General features: G+C 40.7%; 1 protein-coding gene across 1 annotated transcript; it reads left to right on the top strand.

Moving 5' to 3' along the window:
- On the top strand, positions 1–26,070 carry SARS1 (seryl-tRNA synthetase 1). The gene is made up of 11 exons (XM_037826468.1): positions 1–136; positions 14,428–14,498; positions 17,494–17,574; positions 18,570–18,728; positions 19,718–19,861; positions 20,701–20,856; positions 23,149–23,370; positions 23,942–24,071; positions 24,355–24,512; positions 25,185–25,314; positions 25,669–26,070. The coding sequence occupies exons 1-11, from the start codon at positions 1–3 to the stop codon at positions 25,824–25,826; spliced, it is 1,545 nt and encodes a 514-aa protein (XP_037682396.1). The 3' UTR covers positions 25,827–26,070.
- Positions 26,071–27,267: the final 1,197 nt, after the last annotated feature.

The following is a 27,267-nucleotide window of genomic DNA, read 5'->3' as shown; positions in this document are numbered from 1 at the left end:
ATGGTGCTGGATCTGGACTTGTTTCGGGTGGATAAAGGAGGGGACCCAGCACTTATCCGGGAAACTCAGGAAAAGCGCTTCAAGGACCCGGGACTAGTGGACCAGCTGGTGAAGGCAGACGGCGAGTGGCGACGATGTAAGTACCGGGACGCAGGGGCTACTCCCTTCATCTTAGCGCCAACGTCATCTCTCTCATCCGGTTCTCGCTTTTAAGGCCCACAGCTTCCACCCCTCGTCAGACCTCTTCCCAACTTGCCGTGATTCCGAGGCTCTCCTTATCTCCCGTAACACCCCAGGAGCTGGGATCTTCCCACTTTTACCTCCGCCCGGGCCATGCAAGGTCCCTTCCGCGCGTGCTCAGTGCTGATCTCTGTTTCTGCAGAACTGTCAAGACGTCCTACCGGATAGGTAGTCAGAAGAAAGCCAGGGCAGATGGTTTGGGAGGGGGGTGGGGTTCTCCTTCCTAACATTTATTTTTGGTCGCCTTCGGTCTTTTCCTCGTCTTCAGCAAGGCCAGAGTCTTCTCCCTTTGTTTTGATAGGATCAAAGTCTCCAGCCTGAGACATAGTCACGTCTCCAGCACTATAATAGGTTCACTCCACCCCATATTGAAAACATTTTGGGACTTTGGAGGCTGCTCCTGGTTAAAAACATTGATTTCGGAGTTTTGGGGAAGACCATCCTCCTGACCAATGGGCATACCTTTTGGAATCAAGAAAAGCCTTTTCTGCTTATCAGACATGGTGTGGTGAGGCAAGAAAAGCTTGTAATTATTGAAGCTGTTTAATTGTGATTTGTGGAAGTTTTCCGGGAAAGATGTTGGCAGTTTGGGTTAGACTTGGAACTAATCCGTACATCTTTCACTTTCACGAAGCTAAATAAGATCATAGAATGCTCTATCAACCTCTGCCTAACTGGAATGGCCACGGGTTGGCTGCGTGCTGTGAAGTCACATGTGATTCATTGTGTCTGATGCAATAGGTCTGCAACCAACTGAAAACCAGATTTATGGTAGCACACTGCAAAGTCAGTCGTTGTCCAAGTGTTATGAATTTGTGTTAGGAAAATTGACTTTCCTAAATTTATAAAGGTGGTGGGTGCCAAAAGAGTATTTGTTTAACTTAGGTTGTCTGTTGATTCTGTATGTCTCAGTCACTCAAACATTGTAGTTTGATTGTGAAATCTCACACTTGAATCTGAAGTTTTGAGTAGCAGTGGAATGAAAATGTGCCACCTTCTATGTCTAGGATAAAACTAGACCGGGCATCATTTTACTGAGCAAGAAGTTAGATTTTTATGTCAATCTAGCCATTTTGCAGCTGCAAAATGACTTTGAATGTGTTAGTTAATCTCTTGTACTATGTATTGTAAACAGCTATGGGAAGTGCTGACCGTTATTTGACAAGTGGATATTTAGTGAGGGGGGTGAGTTCTTCAGGGACAGGATTGTTTTTTATTCATCTGTATATCCCCAGTACCTAGCACCTCACCTGGTCTTTGGAAGGAGCTTGATAAAGATAAAGATTTGTTGAATGCCTGAATATCTTCTTTGTTCAGGGCATTTGTGCCTCTTTGTGAAAGGCAGTTTATGTAGTTTATTTTCAAGACATCTATTAATTTGAGGTTTTTCTGCTTGATAACCATTACCAGTATTTTCTTTGCATCCAAAGAGAGTTAATTAATGATTTTTCCCATGACTTGATGCCCCAGGTTGGAGATTGACAGATCTTGTATTGAGGTTCTTTTACATCTGAGCTTCAGATTCCATGAAAGGATTTTTTACCATTGGTTGCAGCATGGACTTGTAACCCAGGAGCACGTTAAGAACTCAATGCATGCTGCCTGACAGAGGATACAGCAAGCTTCACAAGCTCCTCTATTACAGCTACACTTATCTGTCTGTCCATAGACTTCCCATGTGTCTCTAGGGCCCCATGTAGAACAGGAGAGTCTGATATAACTTGGAACTATAATACTACACTGGAGTTTACCACAACTCTTCTCCAGGGATTAGAACTGTGATTTCTTACTCAGAGGAGTGTAACGAGACCACTTTGGGGCATATGATAAGCATATGTCTTAATTCTTCTTCCAGAGCCACTAGATTTCTGTGTATCTTGAAATCTGCAAGCAACCACAGGAATTCTGTCCACCCCAAACAGTGCTATCTTGATCTAATCACACCCAGTCCAAGGCCACATTCCAGGGCATGTGATCTTTCTGGAATGCAAATCTAATCATTTTACTTCCAGGCATAAGTCTTTTAGTGGCACTTATACCTTAGAGCACCACTGTCTGATAGAAATATAATGAGAGCCACATTTGTCATTGTAACTTTTTTTGTAGCCACTTTAAAACGTAAGGAGGAGAGGCGGGGCAAGATGGCAGACTGGTGAGCTGTATGTTTTAGTTACTCCTCCAGGAAAGTAGGTAAAAAGCCAGGAACTGCGTGGACTGGACACCACAGAGCAATCTGTCTTTGGGCATACTTCATACAACACTCATGAAAACGTGGAACTGCTGAGATCAGCGAAATCTGTAAGTTTTTGCGGCCAGGGGACCCGCGCCCCTCCCTGCCAGGCTCAGTCCCGGGGGAGGAGGGGCTGTCAGCTCCAGGAAGGAGAAGGGAGAATTGCAGTGGCTGCTCTTACCGGAAACTCATTCTACTGATTCAAACTCCAACCATAGATAGACTGAGGCCAGACACCAGAGACTCTGAGAGCAGCCAGCCCAGCAGAGAGGAGACAGGCATAGAAAAAAAACAACACGAAAAACTCCAAAATAAAAGCAGAGGATTTTTGGAGTTCTGGTGAACACAGAAAGGGGAAGGGCGGAGATCAGGCCTTGAGGCGCATATGCAAATCCCGAAGCAAGGCTGATCTCTCTGCCCTGGGCACTTTTCCTTAATGGCCCTGGTTGCTTTGTCTATTAGCATTTCAATAACCCATTAGATCTCTGAGGAGGGCCGTTTTTTTTTTTTTTTTTTTTTTTTTTAAATCCTTTTTGCTTTTTCTAAAACAATTACTCTAAGAAGCTCAATACAGAAAGCTTCAAAGAATTGAAATTTGGGCACGTCAAGTCAAGAGCAGAACTAAGAGAGCTCTGAGACAAAAGGCAATAATCCAGTGGCTGAGAAAATTCACTAAACAACACAACTTCCCAAGAAAAGGGGGGTGTCCGCTCACAGCCACCATCCTGGTGGACAGGAAACACTCCTGCCCATCGCCAGCCCCATAGCCCAGAGCTGCCCCAGACAACCCAGTGTGACGGAAGTGCTTCAAATAACAGGCACACACCACAAAACTGGGCGTGGACATTAGCCTTCCCTGCAACCTCAGCTGAATGTCCCAGAGCTGGGAAGGGGGAGCAGTGTGAATTAACAGAGCCCCATTCAGCCATCATTTGAGCAGACTGGGAGCCTCCCAACACAGCCCAGCAGCCCAGAACTGCCCTGGGGGGACGGCACTCACCTGCGACATAGCACAGTCATCCCTCAACAGAGGACCCGGGGTGCACAGCCTGGAAGAGGGGCCCACTTGCAAGTCTCAGGAGCCATACGCCAATACCAAAGACTTGTGGGTCAGTGGCAGAGACAAACTGTGGCAGGACTGAACTGAAGGATTAGACTATTGCAGTAGCTTTAAAACTCTAGGATCATCAGGGAGATTTGATTGTTAGGGCCACCCCCCCTCCCCGACTGCCCAGAAACACGCCCCACATACAGGGCAGGCAACACCAACTACACACGCAAGCTTGGGACACCAATTGGGCCCCACAAGACTCACTCCCCCACTCACCAAAAGGCTAAGCAGTGGAGATCTGGCTTGTGGAGAACAGGTGGCTCGTGGACGCCACCTGCTGGTTAGTTAGAGAAAGTGTACTCCACGAAGCTGTAGATCTGATAAATTAGAGATAAGGACTTCAACTGGTCTACAAACCCTAAAAGAACCCTATCAAGGTCAGCAAATGCCACGAGGCCAAAAACAACAGAAAATTATAAAGCATATGAAAAAACCAGACGATATGGATAACCCAAGCCCAAGCACCCAAATCAAAAGACCAGAAGAGACACACCTAGAGCAGCTACTCAAAGAACTAAAGATGAACAATGAGACCCTAGTACGGGATATGAAGGAAATCAAGAAGACCCTAGAAGAGCATAAAGAAGACATTGCAAGACTAAATAAAAAAATGGATGATCTTATGGAAATTAAAGAAACTGTTGACCAAATTAAAAAGATTCTGGACACTCATAGTACAAGACTAGAGGAAGTTGAACAACGAATCAGTGACCTGGAAGATGACAGAATGGAAAATGAAAACATAAAAGAAAGAATGGGGAAAAAAATTGAAAAACTCGAAATGGACCTCAGGGATATGATAGATAATATGAAACGTCCGAATATAAGACTCATTGGTGTCCCAGAAGGGGAAGAAAAGGGTAAAGGTCTAGGAAGAGTATTCAAAGAAATTGTTGGGGAAAACTTCCCAAATCTTCTAAACAACATAAATACACAAATCATAAATGCTCAGCGAACTCCAAATAGAATAAATCCAAAAAAACCCACTCCGAGACATATACTGATCACACTGTCAAACATAGAAGAGAAGGAGCAAGTTCTGAAAGCAGCAAGAGAAAAGCAATACACCACATACAAAGGAAACAGCATAAGACTAAGTAGTGACTACTCAGCAGCCACCATGGAGGCGAGAAGGCAGTGGCACGATATATTTAAAATTCTGAGTGAGAGGAATTTCCAGCCAAGAATACTTTATCCAGCAAAGCTCTCCTTCAAATTTGAGGGAGAGCTTAAATTTTTCACAGACAAAGAAATGCTGAGAGAATTTGCTAACAAGAGACCTGCCCTACTGGAGATACTAAAGGGAGCCCTACAGACAGAGAAACAAAGACAGGACAGAGAGACTTGGAGAAAGGTTCAGTACTAAAGAGATTCGGTATAGGTACAATAAAGGATATTAATAGAGAGAGGGAAAAATATGGCAAACATAATCCAAAGGATAAGATGGCCGATTCAAGAAATGCCTTCACGGTTTTAACGTTGAATGTAAATGGATTAAACTCCCCAATTAAAAGATATAGATTCGCAGAATGGATCAAAAAAAATGAACCATCAATATGTTGCATACAAGAGACTCATCTTAGACACAGGGACACAAAGAAACTGAAAGTGAAAGGATGGAAAAAAATATTTCATGCAAGCTACAGCCAAAAGAAAGCAGGTGTAGCAATATTAATCTCAGATAAAATAGACTTCAAATGTAGGGATGTTTTGAGAGACAAAGAAGGCCACTACATACTAATAAAAGGGGCAATTCAGCAAGAAGAAATAACAATCGTAAATGTCTATGCACCCAATCAAGGTGCCACAAAATACATGAGAGAAACATTGGCAAAACTAAAGGAAGCAATTGATGTTTCCACAATAATTGTGGGAGACTTCAACACATCACTCTCTCCTATAGATAGATCAACCAGACAGAAGACCAATAAGGAAATTGAAAACCTAAACAATCTGATAAATGAATTAGATTTAACAGACATCTACAGGACATTACATCCCAAATCACCAGGATACACATACTTTTCTAGTGCTCACGGAACTTTCTCCAGAATAGATCATATGCTGGGACATAAAACAAGCCTCAATAAATTTAAAAAGATTGAAATTATTCAAAGCACATTCTCTGACCACAATGGACTACAATTAGAAGTCAATAACCATCAGAGACTTAGAAAATTCACAAATACCTGGAGGTTAAACAACACACTCCTAAACAATCAGTGGGTTAAAGAAGAAATAGCAAGAGAAATTGCTAAATATATAGAGACGAATGAAAATGAGAACACAACATACCAAAACCTATGGGATGCAGCAAAAGCAGTGCTAAGGGGGAAATTTATAGCACTAAACGCATATATTAAAAAGGAAGAAAGAGCCAAAATCAAAGAACTAATGGATCAACTGAAGAAGCTAGAAAATGAACAGCAAACCAATCCTAAACCAAGTACAAGAAAAGAAATAACAAGGATTAAAGCAGAAATAAATGACATAGAGAACAAAAAAACAATAGAAAGGATAAATATCACCAAAAGTTGGTTCTTTGAGAAGATCAACAAGATTGACAAGCCCCTAGCTAGACTGACAAAATCAAAAAGAGAGAAGACCCATATAAACAAAATAATGAATGAAAAAGGTGACATAACTGCAGATCCTGAAGAAATTAAAAAAATTATAAGAGGATATTATGAACAACTGTATGGCAACAAACAGGACAACGTAGAAGAAATGGACAATTTCCTGGAAACATATGAACAACCTAGACTGACCAGAGAAGAAATAGAAGACCTCAACCAACCCATCACAAGCAAAGAGATCCAATCAGTCATCAAAAATCTTCCCACAAATAAATGCCCAGGGCCAGATGGCTTCACAGGGGAATTCTACCAAACTTTCCAGAAAGAACTGACACCAATCTTACTCAAACTCTTTCAAAACATTGAAAAAAATGGAACACTACCTAATTCATTTTATGAAGCTAACATCAATCTAATACCAAAACCAGGCAAAGATGCTACAAAAAAGGAAAACTACCGGCCAATCTCCCTAATGAATATAGATGCAAAAATCCTCAACAAAATACTTGCAAATCGAATCCAAAGACACATTAAAAAAATCATACACCATGACCAAGTGGGGTTCATTCCAGGCATGCAAGGATGGTTCAACATAAGAAAAACAATCAATGTATTACAACACATTAAAAACTCGAAAGGGAAAAATCAATTGATCATCTCAATAGATGCTGAAAAAGCATTTGACAAAATCCAACATCCCTTTTTGATAAAAACACTTCAAAAGGTAGGAATTGAAGGAAACTTCCTCAACATGATAAAGAGCATATATGAAAAACCCACAGCCAGCATAGTACTCAATGGTGAGAGACTGAAAGCCTTCCCTCTAAGATCAGGAACAAGACAAGGATGCCCGCTGTCACCACTGTTATTCAACATTGTGCTGGAAGTGCTAGCCAGGGCAATCCGGCAAGACAAAGAAATAAAAGGCATCCAAATTGGAAAAGAAGAAGTAAAACTGTCATTGTTTGCAGATGATATGATCTTATATCTAGAAAACCCTGAGAAATCAACCATACACCTACTAGAGCTAATAAACAAATTTAGCAAAGTAGCGGGATACAAGATTAATGCACATAAGTCAGTAATGTTTCTATATGCTAGAAATGAACAAACTGAAGAGACACTCAAGAAAAAGATACCATTTTCAATAGCAACTAAAAAAATCAAGTACCTAGGAATAAACTTAACCAAAGATGTAAAAGACCTATACAAAGAAAACTACATAACTCTACTAAAAGAAATAGAAGGGGACCTTAAAAGATGGAAAAATATTCCATGTTCATGGATAGGAAGGCTAAATGTCATTAAGATGTCAATTCTACCCAAACTCATCTACAGATTCAATGCAATCCCAATCAAAATTCCAACAACCTACTTTGCAGACTTGGAAAAGCTAGTTATCAAATTTATTTGGAAAGGGAAGATGCCTCGAATTGCTAAAGACACTCTAAAAAAGAAAAACGAAGTGGGAGGACTTACACTCCCTGACTTTGAAGCTTATTATAAAGCCACAGTTGTCAAAACAGCATGGTACTGGCACAAAGATAGACACATAGATCAATGGAACTGAATTGAGAATTCAGAGATAGACCCCCAGATCTATGGCCGACTGATCTTTATTAAGGCCCCCAAAGTCACTGAACTGGGTCATAATGGTCTTTTCAACAAATGGGGCTGGGAGAGTTGGATATCTACATCCAAAAGAATGAAAGACGACCCCTACCTCACCCCCTACACAAAAATTAACTCAAAATGTACCAAAGATCTCAATATAAAAGAAAGTACCATAAAACTCCTAGAAGATAATGTAGGAAAACATCTTCAAGACCTTGTATTAGGAGGCCACTTCCTAGACTTTACACCCAAAGCACAAGCAACAAAAGAGAAAATAGATAAATGGGAACTCCTCAAGCTTAGAAGTTTCTGCACCTCAAAGGAATTTCTCAAAAAGGTAAAGAGGCAGCCAACTCAATGGGAAAAAATTTTTGGAAACCATGTATCTGACAAAAGACTGATATCTTGCATATACAAAGAAATCCTACAACTCAATGACAATAGTACAGACAGCCCAATTATAAAATGGGCAAAAGATATGAAAAGACAGTTCTCTGAAGAGGAAATACAAATGGCCAAGAAACACATGAAAAAATGTTCAGCTTCACTAGCTATTAGAGAGATGCAAATTAAGACCACAATGAGATACCATCTAACACCGGTTAGAATGGCTGCCATTAAACAAACAGGAAACTACAAATGCTGGAGGGGATGTGGAGAAATTGGAACTCTTATTCATTGTTGGTGGGACTGTATAATGGTTCAGCCACTCTGGAAGTCAGTCTGGCAGTTCCTTAGAAAACTAGAGATAGAGCTACCATTCGATCCAGCGATTGCACTTCTCGGGATATACCCGGAAGATCGGAAAGCAGTGACACGAACAGATATCTGCACGCCAATGTTCATAGCAGCATTATTCACAATTGCCAAGAGATGGAAACAACCCAAATGTCCTTCAACAGATGAGTGGATAAATAAAATGTGGTATATACACACGATGGAATACTACGCGGCAGTAAGAAGGAACGATCTCGTGAAACATATGACAACATGGATGAACCTTGAAGACATAATGCTGAGCGAAATAAGCCAGGCACAAAAAGAGAAATATTATATGCTACCACTAATGTGAACTTTGAAAAATGTAAAACAAATGGTTTATAATGTAGAATGTAGGGGAACTAGCAGTAGAGAGCAATTAAGGAAGGGGGAACAATAATCCAAGAAGAACAGATAAGCTATTTAACGTTCTGGGGATGCCCAGAAATGACTATGGTCTGTTAATTTCTGATGGATGTAGTAGGAACAAGTTCACTGAAATGTTGCTATAGTATGTAACTTTCTTGGGGTAAAGTAGGAACATGTTGGAAGTTAAGCAGTTATCTTAGGTTAGTTGTCTTTTTCTTACTCCCTTGCTATGGTCTCTTTGAAATGTTCTTTTATTGTATGTTTGTTTTCCTTTTAACTTTTTTTTTCATACAGTTGATTTGAAAAAAGAAGGGAAAGTTAAAAAAAAAAAAAAAGAAAAAAGACAAACAAGGAAAAAACAAACAAACAAACAAAAAAAACGATGTAGTGCCCCCTTGAGGAGCCTGTGGAGAATGCAGGGGTGTTCGCCTGCCCCACCTCCATGGTTGCTGACATGACCACAGACATAGGGGACTGGTGGTTTGATGGCTTGAGCCCTCTACCATAAGTTTTACCCTTGGGAAGACGGTTGCTGCAAAGGAGAGGCTAGGCCTCCCTGTATTTGTGCCTAAGAGTCTCCTCCTGAATGCCTCTTTGTTGCTCAGATGTGGCCCTCTCTCTCTGGCTAAGCCAACTTGAAAGGTGAAATCACTGCCCTCCCCCCTACGTGGGATCAGACACCCAGGGAAGTGAATCTCCCTGGCAACGTGGAATATGACTCCCGGGGAGGAATGTAGACCCGGCATCGTGGGATGGAGAACATCTTCTTGACCAAAAGGGGGATGTGAAAGGAAATGAAATAAGCTTCAGTGGCAGAGAGATTCCAAAACGAGCCGAGAGATCACTCTGGTGGGCACTCTTACGCACACTTTAGACAACCTTTTTTAGGTTCTAAAGAATTGGGGTAGCTGGTGGTGGATACCTGAAACTATTAAACTACAACCCAGAACCCATGAATCTCGAAGACAGTTGTATAAAAATGTAGCTTATTAGGGGTGACAGTGGGATTGGGAATGCCATAAGGACCAAACTCCACTTTGTCTAGTTTATGGATCGATGTGTAGAAAAGTAGGGGAAGCAAACAAACAGACAAAGGTACCTAGTGTTCTTTTTTACTTCAATTGCTCTTTTTCACTCTAATTATTATTCTTGTTATTTTTGTGTGTGTGCTAATGAAGGTGTCAGGGATTGATTTAGTTGATGAATGTACAACTATGTAATGGTACTGTAAACAATCGAAAGTACAATTTGTTTTGTATGACTGCGTGGTATGTGAATATATCTCAATAAAATGATGATTAAAAAAAAAAAAAAAAAAAAAAAAAACGTAAGGAGAAACAGATGAAATTAATTTTTTTTATTAAATTCAGTTTTATTGAAATACATTCACACACCATACAATCATCCATGGTATACAATCCACTGTCCACAATGTGATAACATAGTTATGCGTTCATCACCACAATCTATCTCTGAACATTTTCCTTACATCAGAAAGAACCGGAACAAGAATAAAAAATAAAAGTGAAAAAAAAACACCCAAATCATCTCCCCATCCCACCCCATTTGTCCTTTAGTTTTTATCCCCATTTTTCTACTCATCCATACACTAGATAAAGGGGGTGTGATCCACAAGGTCTTCACAATCACACTGTCACCCCTTGTAATCTACATTATTATATAATTGTCTTCAGGAGTCCAGACTGCTGGGTTGGAGTTTGGTAGTTTCAGGTATTTATTTCTAGCTATTCCAGTGCATTAAAACCTAAGAGGTGTTATCTATATAGTGCATAAGAATGTCTGCCAGAGTGACCTCTCGACTCCATTTGAGATCTCTCAGCCACTGAAACTATTTCGTCTCATTTTGCATCCCCCTTTTGGTCAAGAAGATACTCTCAGTCCCACGATGCCGGGTTCACATTCCAGATGAAATTAATTTTAGTAATATATTTTATATAACCCCATACATTCAAAGAATTGTATTTTTAACAACTAATCAATAAATAATTGACATATTTTGCATACTTTTTTTATACGAGTCTTTCAAACCTATGTATATTTTACAGTCACAGTACCTCTCAATTCAGTCTTTCCACATTTCAAATATGCGATAGCCACATGTGGCTAGTGTTTACCTTATTGGACAATTCAACCTTAAAGCATAAAATTCCTAATTTCTTAGCACAGTGTACAAAGTCCCCCATGCCTTCCTAGCCTCATCTTTTGCCACTCTTCCACATACAACCTTCCACTCTTGGCTCTAGCCTTATGCTTGTGAGCATTCTTTATATCATGACATGACTGCTGCCTCTTCCTGGCATATTCTTATCAGGGTACAGTCCCCACTTCCATCCACCCTCTTCTCCACCCAGCTCTGCTCCCATAGCACAGTGACATTTGTCGAGTGCTCTCCGTATGTTATCTCTGGTAGGGCATTTGTACTATTTTTGTGTATAATATATATATACATACACACACATATATATGTGTATACATATATACGTACATATATACATATACATACATATATATACACATATACCTTTCTTAAACTTGTATTTATTGTGATATAATGTATACAGTAAAGTATACAAATCTTAGTGTACAACTTGATGAAGTTTAAAAACCTTCCTACACCCACGTAACCACCACCCAGAAGAAGATCTAAGACATTTACAGCACCGCAGCAGGCTCCCTCAGGTACCCTCCTAGTTGGTTCCCCTGCTCCAAAGATTACAGTATTGTGACCTCTGTCACCGTCAGTTGCTTTTGCCTGATTTTGAACTTCATCTAAATGGGCTTATATGGTATATACTTTTGTATATAGAAACACAGCCTCTTTCTTTCATAATTATGTCTTTATGGTTCATCTCTGTGTTACATGTATTAGTAGTTGGTTCATTTTCATGTTCTACAGTACTCCATTGAATAAATATACCAATCAGTTCTGTCGATGGATATTTGGGTTGTTACAAGTTTGATGATCTTATGAATAAGCTGCTATGAACATTCTTGTATGTGTCTTTTGGTAGACATAAGCCCTCATTTCTGTTGGGTTTATATGGGGATGGAATTGCTGGGTCATAAGGTAGTCACATGTTTAGATTTAGCAGATATTGCCATATCATTTTCCAAAATGGCTGTTTCAACTGATACTCCCATCTGCAATGTATAAGAGTTCCGGTAACTCTGTATTCTTCCCAATATTTAATATTGGCAGTCCTTTTAATTTCAGACATTCTGGTGAAATCTCGTTGTGATTTTAATTTTCATTTTCCTGATAACTAAAGATGTTGAACACCTTTTCATATGCTTATTGGCATTCCAATAATCTGTTTGAGAAGTGCCTGTTAAGCCTTTTGTCCAATTTTTATTTGATTGTCTTTTTTTATTATTATTGATTTGTAGGAATTCCTTTTATTTTCTGGATACAAGACCTGTGTCAGATATATATGCTGTAGCTACCTTCTCCCAGTCTTTGGCTTGCCTTTTCACTCTAAGTCTTTTGATGAATAAAAGTTCTTAATTTTAATAAAGTCTAATTTATTGATCTTTAGTACTTCTTTTCTTCTGTTTAAGAAATATTTCATATCCCAGTGTTCCAAAGAGATTATTCAATTTTTTCTTCTAGAAGTTTTATTACTTTTCATATTTGGGTCTGTATCATCTCACATTAATTTTGGTGGATGGTATGAAATAGGGATAAAAATGCATTTTTTTTTTCATATAGAGATCCAATTGTTCATGATAAAAATACAGCAAATTAGGAATAAAAAGGGAACTTCCTTAATTTTATAAGAAGTATTAACAACAACAACAACAAAATCCTAGAGGTAACATCATTCTTAGTGGTGAAATAGTGAATGCTGTCTCCCTGAGGTTGGGAATAAGATGAGGATGTTACAGAATCAATGGTATTTTTATATGCAGGTAACAATCAAAAAGTATAGAAACCTAGAAGTAAATTTCATAAATGATGTTCAAGATTCCTACACTGAAAACTACAAAACATTGCTGAGAGAAATTAAAGAATACCTAAAAAAAAAAGAGGTATACAATGTTCATTTATTGAAACATTCAACATTTTTACTGTTTTTTTAATTGTCGATTTAATTTTCTTATTTTCTTTTATATTCCCAACATCTAGTATGGTGCCTTGCAAATAGGAGGGACTCGGTAAATTTTGTTTTGACTTGTTATTGTAAATAATTATAGATTCACAGGAAGTTGCCAGAGTAGTTCCGAGAATTCTTGTGCACCCTCACCACAAGTGATAACATCTTACATAACTGTGGTATAATATCAAAACCGAAAAACTGACACATGCACTCGTGTGTATATGTAGCATCATGTGTACATTTGTGTAATCACCGCCACCATCAAGATACAGAACTGTTCCATCACCAGAAAGAACCCTCTTGCTACCCCTTTGTAGTCACACCCATTCCCTTTCCCCATCCCCATTAACCCCTGACACCACTAATCTGTTCTTCATTCTCTGTAATTCTGTCAATGTAAGTGAATAAGAAGGTAGTCATATCATTTCGTGTTGAAGTTTAGTTAAAGAGATATCAAAGAGGGAAGCTGATTAGCTAATTAAGCAAAGCCTTCCAGTAGCTATATCTAGGTGTTGTCTAATTTTGCCTGTCAAAAGCTTGATTTTCACCATGTTACTCCCAATGCTTGGATTCAAGAGGTCCAGCTTTTGCTAATCAGAGTTAGACTGATGAATCACAATGTCAGTATATATGGGTCATACTCATTTAAAGAAACTATGTGGTGTGCAACAGAATCGAGAAGGAGGGCAGCAGTTATGGTTCTATTCTTATGAACTTGGCTGTTACATTTCTATGCTAGATATGGTCATACACGCTGTTTGTTCCCTTTGTTCTGACACAGTGCTCATCTGGTAGCCTTCAGAATAATTTAGTTTCTTATAATGCAGTTTCTTTTGGGGAAGACAGTGTACTGCTCAGCCAACAGAGATATTCTGACCCAAATATACTGATATTTGGAAACTAAATTATTCTGAAGGCTACCAGATGAGCACTGTGTCAGAACAAAGGGAACAGCGTGTATGACCATATCTAGCATAGAAATGTAACAGCCAAGTTCATAAGAATAGAACCATAACTGCTGCCCTCCTTCTCGATTCTGGTGCACACCACATAGTTTCTTTAAATGAATATGAATATAATTGAGCAGGTTAAAGTTACTTGAGTATTTTCCAGTTTTCTCAGTTGTCTATTATTCAGATGTTACTCTACCATGATTGTATTACTTCTTAATTTCAGTCTCAGCGTGCCTTTTCCTTGTCAGCAAATGTTGGGGATACTCTGTTGTAGTCATTGATAGATGCCAATTACATTTGGGACTCTATAAGATTTCTCAACTTCATAAGGCAGATCCTTTAGTTCTGCCTGCATTTTGGCCTTCAGCCAAAATCAGAACTAAGGAGCCATTATTAAGAAAAGGGAGTATCTTATTATGTGATTTTTTTGGGTATATTCTTGGGTTCTTTATCTTAGGCAGATTTCGGGCAGACAACTTGAACAAGCTGAAGAACCTATGCAGCAAGACAATTGGAGAAAAGATGAAGGTAAGAGAACTGAGGAATAACCAGAGGCTTGAATTGATCTTGTTTTTAGGAGATATTCACATAATTTCTAATTTTGTATCTAATTTTATGAGATACTGATTTTCTTACTAAAGGGGAAAATTTATGAAACAAAAAGAAAGACCACAGAATAAGGTACTTTCAGAAGTCGGTGAGTCCATCTTCTATTCTTCAGATAAGATTTGTCCCGCACTAGTCATCGTCTATTCTGTTCTTATAATAGGAATATAAATTCTACCAGTAGCCCTTTCCAGTTATTTCTTGCACTCAACATATGGTGTCAGAAAGCTTTTCTTACAGCAAACTGTGGATTTTTTTTTTATCCCAGTGTACTCATGCTTCTTCCTGAAAAGAGCACAGCTATGGAGTGCAAACTCTGATTTGTCCTCCTGTTTGGCTGCGTGACATTAGGCAAGTTAAGTTCTGAGCCTTGGTTTTCTTGTCTTTAAAATGACAATATTAGCACTCACCTACAGTATAGAATTGTGAGGACTAAATTTTTAAAATATAGAGAACCTGGCACAATGCCTAAAACATTGTAGTTATTCAGCACTTGCAAGTGACAATGGATGGCAAGTACTTACTAGCTTTCATCCAAAAATCCTTTCTATGCTTGAAGAAGGTTAAATTTCAGCTCAGCTTATTTTAAAAAGACAATCAGCTGAAAAAGTTCACTGCATTTTAATGTGTCTTTTTTTTGGGGGGGGGGGCGGTGCACAAAAACAATGCTTAACTGTGTCGTCAGAGGGACTGACTGACAGAATCAGGTTTTTTAGAGCTGGAGGACCTTAGGAAAGGATTTTCTATTTTGATCTCTTTATTTTACAAATAATAAAGCTGAAGAAGAGAAAACATAAATGAATTACTGTAGATCTGAGTAAATTATCCCCTCAGATGATCTAGTAATTGTTAAACTTGTAGATTGTCAGTATTACATTTTGTATTTTGGATATTACGAATGGTTTAATAGTTCATATTTTTAACTTCTCTTAAAAAAAAAATACCCTTTCAGACTCTTAATCACTCCTTAAAAATATATATTAAATAAACTCTACAAGCTTTATCACTTTTAAGTCATAAAGCTCAAAATGAAACAAAAAAAAATAAGATTCTGGAACCTAGACCATTAAGAGCATAACGGAAAGATAGCCTTATACCTAACTTTGTAATAGTCTGTATTCTGCTCTTTTAACAGTATTTTTTAACATTTGCAGCTTGTGACTTGCTATGGAAAATGGTAGAGATTATGATAGTTTTCTCATTATGGGACTCCTGATGTTTAATCATTTGCACGTCAGAGGCCCCAGAATTATGTTAATACCTCTGCCAGTGTGTTCCTCGGGACATACATACAGATAGTGCTGAGTGTTTCACATAGCAAGAAATGTAAGAGAGTGTTTTCATTTGCTATCACACTCTTCAGTCTGACTTTACTGCTAGTCCTGAGGGGGACTGTTCTCTCTCGCTCTCTGCTGGAACAGTAGTGATGGTGCACTTTAATTTGTGTAGCACTTTCAAGTATTCAGAACCCTTTCATATACATCTCCTTTTGGTTTTGATCTTTGCTGCAAACCTGAAATGTAGTTAATACATTTATCAGCCCTATTTTAAAAGGTAAGGGAATCCACTTAGGAAAATTAAGGGACTTGCCTGTGAATTAGTTGCAGCGTAAATTAGTTGCAGAGCTGGAACTTGAACTCAGAACTTAAACTTGCTGCCCTGAAAGACTGTCAAGCAAGGGAGCCTTACAGTGATCTTGCCTATTGTATACTCAACCTACCTTTAATACCATTACAGAAATCTTGTGATTTAGGCCATTTTCCCCCTACCTCAGTGTACTAGTCTATGCTTGTTCTTATCGAGACTCATGCTGGTATTTTCAGACTTTTCCAACTTTTTAAGATGATTTTGCTCTGAGTCTCTGAAGGGTGTGAGTGGTGTTATAGTTAGAATCCTGACTTTTCACTTTGGCATACAAGGATGTATAATGAACCTAAAGGATTTCAGTTGGAAAAAGATTTAGTCCTGTCTCATGACAGTTTTGTGCGGTGGAGTATGAGGTTGTATATATGTAATTGCCTATTTTTTTATGTGTAGAATTAAAAATCTTTGGGACATTGAACATGATTTCTACACATCATTTTTATTTATAATTGCAGAGTAGATCCTATATCTTCTCAAATCATTTTTGTTCAAGTTTTATTCAATAAATCTTATTATTATAATGGCCTTTGATAATTTTCTTCAATTCTTTTTAATTTAAGAAGAATTTGACTCTTAAAATCATCTTCCCCATGGCTCTGCAAGGATTAGAAGTGATTTGGCAGGATCTCACAAACAAGGGTGAAGAGAGAAACTGGAAGGAAAAAAATCAAGCCCCGGTAGACCCCCCTCCCATTTTGCTAAGTTGATTTGCTTGCTCTAAACTTAGTTCCAGATTCCTTGACTTTTTCCCGAAAAGTTTTGTTCTCCTTGGCCCTCTGTTATTCCGTCATCCCATCCTGTTTTCCCTTAGCCTCGGTGCAGGAATTGTTCTTAGCAGGTGGACAAGGATTCACACACGGGCGCCTGCCTCAGGGCCTGCTCCTGATTGCCACGCAACCTTTCCAGCAATTTATAGTTCATGAGCATTCCCAAACACATTCTGTCTTGTTTCCCACAACTGTTCTGTGTCCCAGGCAAGACATTATTCTTCCTATGTTCCAAACAATGTCAGCTCTCCCACCCTGACAGGTTCATTGATTTGCCCAGGATCAAAAAGTTAGTAAGTGGCAGAACAGGGACTTGAAAGTTTGACTTCTGGCTTCAAATTTACCCATTTTTCTCCTGTGTGCTACAACTTTTAGAGAAAGTGACATAGAAAGTTCTATGATTAGTTCATTAATATTGATATATTAATTTGGTGTGTACTTAGAAAACTACATTGGCATTTTTCTTTCATCAGTAGTGTTGTTGGTTTGTCCCCCTCTTTGTGCAGAAAAAAGAGCCGGTGGGAGAAGAAGAGTGCATTCCAGAGAATGTATTGAATCTTGATGACCTCACTGCAGACACTTTAGCTGTAAGTTATCTCCCTTTTCTGGGGCATGCACATAGCTAGGTTGGGATTTCTGTTCTTTGGTCTTAACTTTATTCCTAGATAACAAGTGCTGACACTCTGCTCCACACGGCATTGTGGCATCCTTGAATTTCTGCAACTTAGAAATGTCCCCATACGCTCTTTTTATGCAGTATACTTAAGTATTTATTAGAGAGTAGAGATGGAAACAAGTGAAGTGGGAAAGTCAAGGGTAGGAAGAATAGAAAAAAAAAGCTAAACTATGCTTGGTTTCTGTAACTCCATTTTGTACTCTTTATTTCACAAAGTCAAGGAAGTTTTCAATTTACTATAATTTGGTGAACATTCACTACCATGGGCCTAGAGCAGGAATTTTCAAGTTTTTTAGTCACTGGACCCTTTCTGGAAACCCTTCACACAAAATCATAGCAAGAACTAAACACAGAAAAGCAAAGTTGCTGTGCTTAAAGGGCTAGGAAGGAGTGGGAGGGGAGCTTTTCCTTTTTAGCCTTTAGTGCTGATGAGACCCCCAAGGAAATCAGCACAGTTTGAAACACCTGTAGTAAGGAATACAAAATAAGTTTAAGATAAGATCTCTTGTTCTTAATAAACTCAATATATTCCAAGGGAATTGCATAATAGAATGCTAAATTGGTTCAATCAGGAAAATCAAAAAGTGCAAACAGAGAAAATTCTCTTAAAAGAGCTACAGTATTAAAACTCCTGGTATGTATAGCAACAGTAAAGAGTGGCCAGAAATGTATCCCTCTCTGCCTTAGGCACCCCGGAGGAAACTGCCAATGGATCTGTATCACAAGACTATAAAATGAACTGTGAAATAAATCACAGTTCTTTGAAAGCCTTCGTTTTCAGTTTTCAAAACGTGACCTCACGGGTTGTCCTTAGAGCACCTCAGGGTTGGGGCAATGGAATCTTATTCCCACTCTGTCCTTGACTCACTGCGTCCTGAGTATGGGCCTGGCCTTTGTGGTCCCCAGAGCCTGAAAGTCTCACAGATCAAAAAAGTCCGACTCCTCATCGATGAAGCCATCCTGAAGTGTGATGCTGAGCTGGTAAAGTTGGAAGCGGAGCGGTTTGAGAACCTCCGAGAGATCGGGAACCTTCTGCATCCGTCTGTGCCCATCAGTAACGATGAGGTAGGCGTCCGTGCTGCAGCATGCCTTACTGTGCTCTTTCTCTGTTGGGAAGGGGGCAGTGGTGGGAAGAGAACCGTGAAACACTGGCACTCTCTGTGTAATAGGCCTTGTGTCATCAGCAGGCTCTTTGTATATTCACTCTGCCCACCAATTGAGAATTGAAGGAGTCAGATCCTTGCCTGATTGGGAAGTAGCAGAGACAGCAGGTAGGAGGAGACTCCTGGCACAGAAATCTCTTCTAAATAGGGCTGCTGTCCTCCACTGTGTGTTGCCCGTGGTAGCAGCAATTCTTCTGGGAAGAGATCTGCTAAATCAACCTAACCCCTTCACCCACACCCTGCTGAGAAGCTGCAGGTTGAAGGGAAATCTGCATAATAAAAGTTTCCTGCTGAGCGGGAGCTTCCCGAGCACAAAGCTGCTCTGAGCCCAGCCTTTGTTCTCTGACACCCCAGCCGTGCAGGCAGGGCCCATCTGTGCCTCTTCCATTCATTCCCTGGTGAACTCACTGCTAGCAAGGCTGGGCTGGAGACAGCAGAGCCCGGGCAGACTTGGAAGGTCAGGGCCCTGAGCCCGCCCTCACTGGCCCCAGAACCAATGAGAGCCTGGAAAAAAGCAACCACACTACATTCTCATCAGCACCCCAGGCGATGCTGATTGTCGGGGAAGGGTTGCCCTTGTACAGGCCTTTCAAGAAGGAGCCATTTAAAAGGGTAAAAAATGAGAGACTACTTCAGGTCTCGGGAAATCCATGAATCCAGTTTCATGGCTAGGATCCCTTCTAGGACTTTGTAAATTATTATTTCTCTATTGAGCACAGATTCTCCAGCAAAATCTCTTCTCTAAGTCTCTGCGCACAGTGATCCAAGCATAGTGTTTGAATTAAGAGATGTCATCACAAACCTATTTTGTTCTTGGAATCGGGTTTGGAAAGGTGGAGGTTGTAAAATTAAGAAATCATGCATCTTTCTCTCCTGGTCTCATTTCTTTAGGATGTGGACAACAAAGTAGAAAGGATTTGGGGTGATTGTACAGTCAGGAAGAAGTACTCTCACGTGGACCTTGTGGTGATGGTAGACGGCTTTGAAGGCGAAAAGGGTGCCGTAGTGGCTGGGAGTCGTGGGTACTTCCTGAAGGTAAGAGTCGGGAACCAGTGGAGCTAGGATTATGAAGAAGGAACTAGAAAAGTTTGTAGGAAAACATAACTTACAAAGAAGCCCACAAATTGACCAATTGTACTCACCTTTCCACCACAAACTAATTGGCAATTAGTTGGAATTCTCTTTCTGTCACAAGAGAGTGCTTATCAGGATTCCCTAGAACAGAAGCCACCAAATGATCTTCCACAATGAAATTTGATTCAGTCAACAAAAAGTAATGATTATTACCTGATAATGTGCCAGGTCCTGGGCTAGGCGTTGGGCATTAAATGATGAATCAGACCCAGTCTCTGCCTTTGAGGAGCTCAGTGTGATTGGACAAGTAACCAAGAATCAGAATCCACTATGATGAGTGCTGTGAGAATGGGTAGGTAGAGGCAACAAACCCATATTTGCTGGGGCAGAGGGCCAATGAATTCAGGGAAGGCTTCCAGAAGGATATGCTAAAATAATAATTTTGGGAATACTGTACATTTATACTTGTACATATATATGCCATACATATACAAATGAATCCAGTGTTTTAAGAATTAGTGCAAAACACTCTCCCATGCACCCTAGGAAAGAATCCCTTTCCCTTACTTTGGTATCTTAAAGGGAATTCTCTTAACAATGTGCCTGGATGATATGCTGGGCTTTGGTATTAAGGAAGAATCTCTTGGGTCAGCTTTTTGCAGTCTAGGGTCTTTGTTGGCCTCCTCTGTGCCCCTGGGAAGTCATACTCTATTGCCCCACTTGCTTCTGCATGTGAATTTTGGCAGATGAACATGTTGGCAGCAGAACCCAACCACGGTATTGTCTCTTTACACCTTTAGGGGGCCTTGGTATTCCTGGAACAGGCTCTCATCCAGTTCGCCCTTCGTACCTTGGGAAGTCGGGGCTACACTCCCATTTATACCCCCTTTTTCATGAGGAAGGAGGTCATGCAGGAGGTGGCACAGCTCAGCCAGTTTGATGAGGAACTTTATAAGGTGAGTAGTCTGGGGCAGCATGGCAGAATGACTTCTTGGGTTATGAAGCTTAACTTAACTCAACAATACAGAGCAGCATTGTCCAATAGAACTTTCTGCAGTAGTGGTAAGGGTTGTCTAGAAGCTACCATATTGGACAGCACAGATATAGAGCCTGTTTTATCTCTTCCCAGGTAATCTACATGATTTATCTGAATTAAGCATGCTTTCACATGATGAGCTTAGAAAAGAAACCCATTTATTTGGTGCCTGGACTAAAAGAAATTATAAAAGTGGCATGATCTCCCAACCCCTTCCCCTGTCCTCCCATTCCTGACCCCAGATGGGCAGCTATCACAGGATATACTGTCCTTGGTTGGTTGTGGCTTACAGTTTGTGGCTTCTTTCTCAGACATCTCACAGAGAGCTAGAAGATTCAAATAGATATAGCAAGGTCATTTTCCAGGTCACCAAACATTGGCCCAGAGGAAGCTTCCTTCCCTACTTTTTTTTTTTTCCTTTTTATTGCAGTAAATGTGTTATCCTAACATAATTATTTTTTAATATTCTCTTTGGCACATTTTTCATACGTATGTCCTTTTCACATATTTATAATCACAATACATAAAATTTCATAGATTGCTTTATTTTATTATGGTAACATATATATAAATAAATTTGACATTTTAGCCATTTTTAAGTACAATTCAGTAACATTAGTTACATTCACAATGCTGTACAACTGTCATCACCATCCATTACCAAAGCTTTTTTTTTCATCACCCCAAACAAACTCTACCCATTAAACAATAACTCCCCATTCTCCCCTTCCCCCAGCCCCTCATCTATTTTCTGTCTCTATGAATTTGCCTATTCTGGCGTTTCCTCTAAGTGGAATATATAATATTTGCCCTCTGTGTCTGGCTTGTGTCTGGGCTCATTTCACTTAGCATAATCTTTTCAGGGTTCATCTATATTGTAGCGTGTATCAGAATTTCATTCCCTCTTATGACTGAATAATATTCTTCTGTATGTATAGACCACATTTTGTTTATCCATTCATCTGTTGATGGGCACTTGGGTTCTTCCAGTCTTTTGCCCATTGTGAATAATGCTGCTGTGGACGTTGTCATAAAAGTATATGCTTGAAACAGTTGATTGTATACCATGGATGACTGTATGGTTTGTGAAAATATTTCAATAAAACTGAATTAAAAAAAAAAAAAAAAGTATATGCTTGAGTCCCTATTTTCAAATTGTTTTAGTATATACCTAATAGTGGAATTGCTGGGTCATATAGTGTATCTATGTTTAGCTATTTGAGGACTTGGCAAAACTTTTCCAAAGCAGCTTTACCATTTGCATCCTCACCAGCAGTGCACAAGGGTCCCACTTTCTCCACATCCTTACCAACATTTTTTATTTTCCCCCCTTTTTTTTTTTAATAGCCATTCTAGTGGGTGTGAAGTAGTAGTTCATTGTGATTTTGGTTCACATTTTCTTAATGACTAAAGATGTTGAGCATCTTTTCATGTGCTTATTGGCCATTTATATATCTCCTATTCAAGTCCTTTGCCCATTTTTTAATTGGGTTGTTTGTCTTTTAGTTGTTAAGTTTTAGGTGTTACAGATTGCCATTTTATACTTCGCATTGTGTCAGAAGCCTTTTTCTGTGTTACTACTTGGTCTTCATGATCGTCACTTTTAATGGTTTCCTAATATTACACGACTAACCATAGGACAGTCAACTCTTCCCCTGTTGAATATTTAGAGGGCTTCCTTTTTTGCTATAAGTAAATAATGTTACAATGAATTTTGTTCTGTCTGTAGCTTTTTTCCTTTTGCATTATTTTCTTTGACTGCACACCTAAGTGCATTTTTTTTAAGGATTGTAACCACTAGATTAGCTTATAAGCACCAAGAAAACAGGGACTATGTCACTTTTTTGCCCAGTGTTGGCAAAAAGAATCTGGCCTTAAGTGAATGTCCCACAAACATTCATTGAGTGATTAATATATATTGCTACCAGCACAGGTTTTATTGTATGTCTGCCAGCATTGGCCATAAGTAGTTATTTTTTAAATGTTTTGCTTAAAAATATTAAGTAAAAATTCCTGTCTCCTTTTAATTGGCATTTCTTTGCTCTCTGTCATTTTAAACCGACCCTTTCCCTTACTTGTCCTTTTAGCATCCACTCCCAGACAGTGATTAAAGGAAATTTCTTAACCCATCACTCATCCCCCCACTATGGCTTCTTGTTCTAGCCGAAGCCCTTCTCTCACTCTTAGCTAGTAAAGGCCCGTCTTCCTACAGGTGATTGGCAAAGGCAGTGAAAAGTCTGATGACAACTCCTATGATGAGAAATACCTGATCGCCACCTCAGAGCAGCCCATTGCCGCTCTCCACCGGGACGAGTGGCTTCGGCCAGAAGATCTGCCCATCAAGTATGCTGGCCTGTCCACCTGTTTTCGCCAGGAAGTGGGCTCCCATGGCCGCGACACCCGGGGCATCTTTCGAGTCCATCAGTTTGAGAAGGTAAGTATCTCGGCCAGGGCAAGAAGTGGGAACCTTCTGTCCATGTGTCCAAGGTGATTAGACAGGAACAGGATTTCTATTGCTGAGACCCATGCTGACTCCATTTACCTCTTGTTGCCCACATCTATGTTTCTAGGGAAGAGCCTGAGAAGCACGTTGTAGAGAGGCTATGGGAACAGATGCTGGAACCAGGCAGTCTGAGTCCAAAAGCCAATCTACAACTTAACTGGCTGTGGGGACCTTGGACCAGTTGCTTAACCTCTCTCTGTTCAGTTCTCTCCTCTGTCAAATGAGGATAAAAATAGTACCTACCTCACTAGGCCCCCCGTGAGGATTAAACTAGTTAATACACGTGGAGCACTTAGAGCAGTACCTGGCACGGATGTGGTGAGGTCTCTGTATAAGCACTATTACAGTCCCAGTCCTGCTCAGCACTGATCCCTCTTGCTGGGTCCCAGCCTCACTTGTCTCCCAGTGGTGCAGGAATAGGTCCCCATAGCAACGATATCTCCTCCTTCAGTCCTCTATGCAGTCTGAACCATTGTCACTTTCTCCTTGGTCCCTCTTGCAGATTGAACAGTTTGTCTACTCATCACCCCATGACAACAAGTCATGGGAGATGTTTGAAGAGATGATTACAACCGCAGAGGAGTTCTACCAGTCTTTGGGGATCCCTTACCACATTGTGAATATTGTCTCAGGTAGGCGCCCAGCATCTTCTCTGCTTCCCTTTCTGGCATCCCCCAAACCCCACTCTCACCAGCTGAGCTGCCACACACAGAAATAGCTCACCATCCAACAAATTGCCCACACTTAATTAAAATATCACACCCTTCTCACTTGGGAGTATTTGGTGATAAGAATATCTGGGTGCGATTTCACTTCAGGGTTGGATGTGAATTAAAGAATCCTTCGAGCTTGTTAAAGGTTAGCCTTCTGAAATGCCATCCCCCTTCATGAATTCTAGGTTTTTTTTTCTTACAGGTTCTTTGAATCATGCTGCCAGTAAGAAACTCGACCTGGAGGCCTGGTTTCCAGGCTCAGGAGCCTTCCGAGAGTTAGTCTCCTGTTCCAATTGCACAGACTATCAGGCTCGCCGGCTCCGAATCCGATACGGGCAGACAAGGAAGATGATGGACAAGGTAGATGGCACCTGGGGCTCCAGGAAGCAGGGTCTTGAATAAAGGCTGGAGTACAAGAGAGGCCCTCCAAATCATGGAAAAATCTGAGCTTCCCAATCTAGACCATAGAGGGGATCTGAAAATGACTTCTGCTGAGTCAGTCTGAGTTCTTTTTGATAGAAACACAAATCTCGTTGTATTCTGCAAGGTAATTCCAGCTTTTCTCCTTTTGGCTTTGTCTTCTTAAACTCCGTTTATCTACAGAACAAGTTGGAGGCAGTGTCCTCCCTCTTCTCACCTAGGAATGACTTAGCCTCTAAGTTTACCTCTTCAAACCCAACTTTCAGGCCCTAATCTTTTCCAATTCAAGAGCCTAAAAGCGGTTAGAAGGAAAAGCCACAATGGTAGTTTCTTCCTTCCTTCAAAGGGGCCGTTGCTTAATTAGATCCAGTTCTCCTCAAAATATTAGGACATGCCACTTCTCACTCATGGAGACAGAGCAATCTTCCTGGAATTATCTAAAACAAATACCAAACAGAATTTGACTTTAGAAAAAAATTGATAATGGGTAGAACCCATCGTTCTGGTTTGGATAGTTGCAGCTCTGGCTCTGAGAGGATAGTTCCTGGTTATCAGTAAGACCAGCTAAGAGCTGAGTTGAAAAGGCCCCCTCTGGGGACCCTCTTTTCCCAGGTGGAATTTGTCCATATGCTCAATGCTACAATGTGCGCCACTACTCGTACCATCTGTGCCATCCTGGAGAACTACCAGACAGAGAAGGGCATCACTGTGCCTGAAAAATTGAAGGAATTCATGCCACCAGGTAAAGCTCCCAACCTAGCTCATCTTCCTGCTAGTTTTTAGTGCCACACTCTTCTGAATAGTGGGCCCCTTTCAGAATATACCCAGAGTTTTCTTGTTCAAACACAGCCCCCAGCTCTCCTCCTGCTCTATGGTACTAGGCAGTTCAGGGAGCATGGTTGAGAAAGCAGCCAGTAGAGGTTATGATATTCAGCTGCAGCCAAAAATCAGGGAGAAAGGGATAAATGAAGTCAGTATCCATTATGGGTGTCCCATTGTTCAATGGGATCATTGTCTTGTCAAACTCTCCCCAGAGGTTCTTGGGCTTTGACTCCCTGAGAAATGGTAGATCATTTGGGTGACTCTTCCCTTCCAGGTCTCCAAGAACTGATCCCCTTTGTGAAGCCTGCGCCCATCGACCAGGAGCCATCAAAGAAGCAGAAAAAGCAACATGAGGGCAACAAAAAGAAAGTGGCTGCAGGTGATGGTACCCTGGAAGGCCGGCTGCAGAACATGGAGGTCACCGATGCCTGAACACTTCTTCCTCCAGCTCACCAGGCTTTCCTTTCTGTCAGCTGGGATCTCACAGCCCACTCCAGGGCAGGGAAGCCAAGCACTCACTCATCACCCTGCCCCTTCCGACTGCATAGCTAACCGGCGAACAGTCTGCCCTGTACGATGCAGATGCTCCTGTCGCTTCGCCTGGGCATAGGATTTAATCACTGGTGACTGACGAAGCCATGTAATAAAATATCTCTGGGGAAGGCCTAGTACTCTACCTCTGTCTTCTTCCCAGAGCTTTAACCCTGTCTCTTGACAGTTCTCCCTGGGACTTTACTTATTTCTGCTTTTCCTTTCAAATTAGGCTGCTTTGTTGAGCAAGTCAGAGAGCCTTTGAGAAGGTAGGTGAAAGCAGGGATAGATACAGTAAAGGCTCAAGGGGAAAGTGGAAATTTTGAATCTTAGGTACATGGGCTTGCAGAATAAGGGCTAGCACCCTCCTTTATAAATTTGCTTCTGCTGAAAAGCTGTGAGGAAGAACTAGCTTAGAGACCAAAACTAATGTATAAAACTTCCTGGAACTCCTGGAAGGCTCCAGGGAAAGAGAGGGAGGCTGTGAGGACTCAGGGTAGATGAGACTACATTTAATTCAAAATTGCCCATAGATTCTAGAACATGCGTCAGGGGCTTATGAGCAGCTGCTTCTCTTTCCAGTCATCCCAAAGTGGGCAGACTCCAAAGGATCGAAACAGGGCAAGGAGGGAGAATGTTATAATCACCTCTCTGGAGCTCCCACTATTGCCCTAATAGCCAGTTCACCCTTTCTCTGGGGCAGGTGACGTTTAGGCTCTTTATGTACCTTACAATCTACAAGCACTTTACTTTAATAACACCTTATGTTAAGCTTAGTGCTTCTCTCCTAAGGGCCTAAAACACTTCCTATAGGTGATCTCTTTTATGTCTGGGACAGTCCCAGAAGGTAGGGTGGAGACGTGACATACCTGTTCCATGTAAGGGAGACACAAGCACAAAGGGGTGAGGGAGAAGAGACAGCCTGCCCAGGTGGAAGTCTAGAGTCCAGACTCCTCAGCAGGGAGAGTTTGTTGGTGTCTTTGGAAGGTTGACAGCTGGAGTCTGAACTTGGTCTGTCACTAAGAAGGCTTTATTTCAGCTTGGCTTTCCTGATCCCCAAGCAGTGACTTCCCTAGGTCTGCTGGAGCCTGGCACTAGGAAAGAAGCCATGTACTTGGTTTTCCACAGGGAGCTTGGGGCTGTTCCTTCACATCTTGCTACTGGAAAATGCCAGAACTGGGGCCCCTGAAAGGGTGACCACAGTGGATCTCTTGCCTTATCTGGCTCCACCAGTGAGGGGCCCACAGGCACACTCAATCTGCTTGCCCTTACTACAGTCCATTGCCCTCTGGGGATAACAGAGTCAGGGCGAGAGGACAAAAGAACAAGCTGCTCCCATTTG

This window comes from Choloepus didactylus, chromosome 2 (assembly GCF_015220235.1).
Source record: "Choloepus didactylus isolate mChoDid1 chromosome 2, mChoDid1.pri, whole genome shotgun sequence".
In the NCBI taxonomy this organism is placed as follows: Eukaryota; Metazoa; Chordata; class Mammalia; order Pilosa; family Megalonychidae; genus Choloepus; species Choloepus didactylus.
Note: the sequence above shows the minus strand (reverse complement) of the source record. Positions and strands in the feature narration are given on the sequence as shown.

What these genes read in the sequence shown, in the direction of transcription:
- SARS1 (XM_037826468.1), top strand. Translation starts at nt 1, where the DNA reads ATGGTGCTGGATCTGGACTTGTTTCGGGTGGATAAAGGAGGGGACCCA. An exon ending in GTCGTGGGTACTTCCTGAAG is followed by an intron (nt 19,862 to 20,700) that starts GTAAGAGTCGGG and finishes TTACACCTTTAG; the next exon opens with GGGGCCTTGGTATTCCTGGA. An exon ending in TTGATGAGGAACTTTATAAG is followed by an intron (nt 20,857 to 23,148) that starts GTGAGTAGTCTG and finishes GTCTTCCTACAG; the next exon opens with GTGATTGGCAAAGGCAGTGA.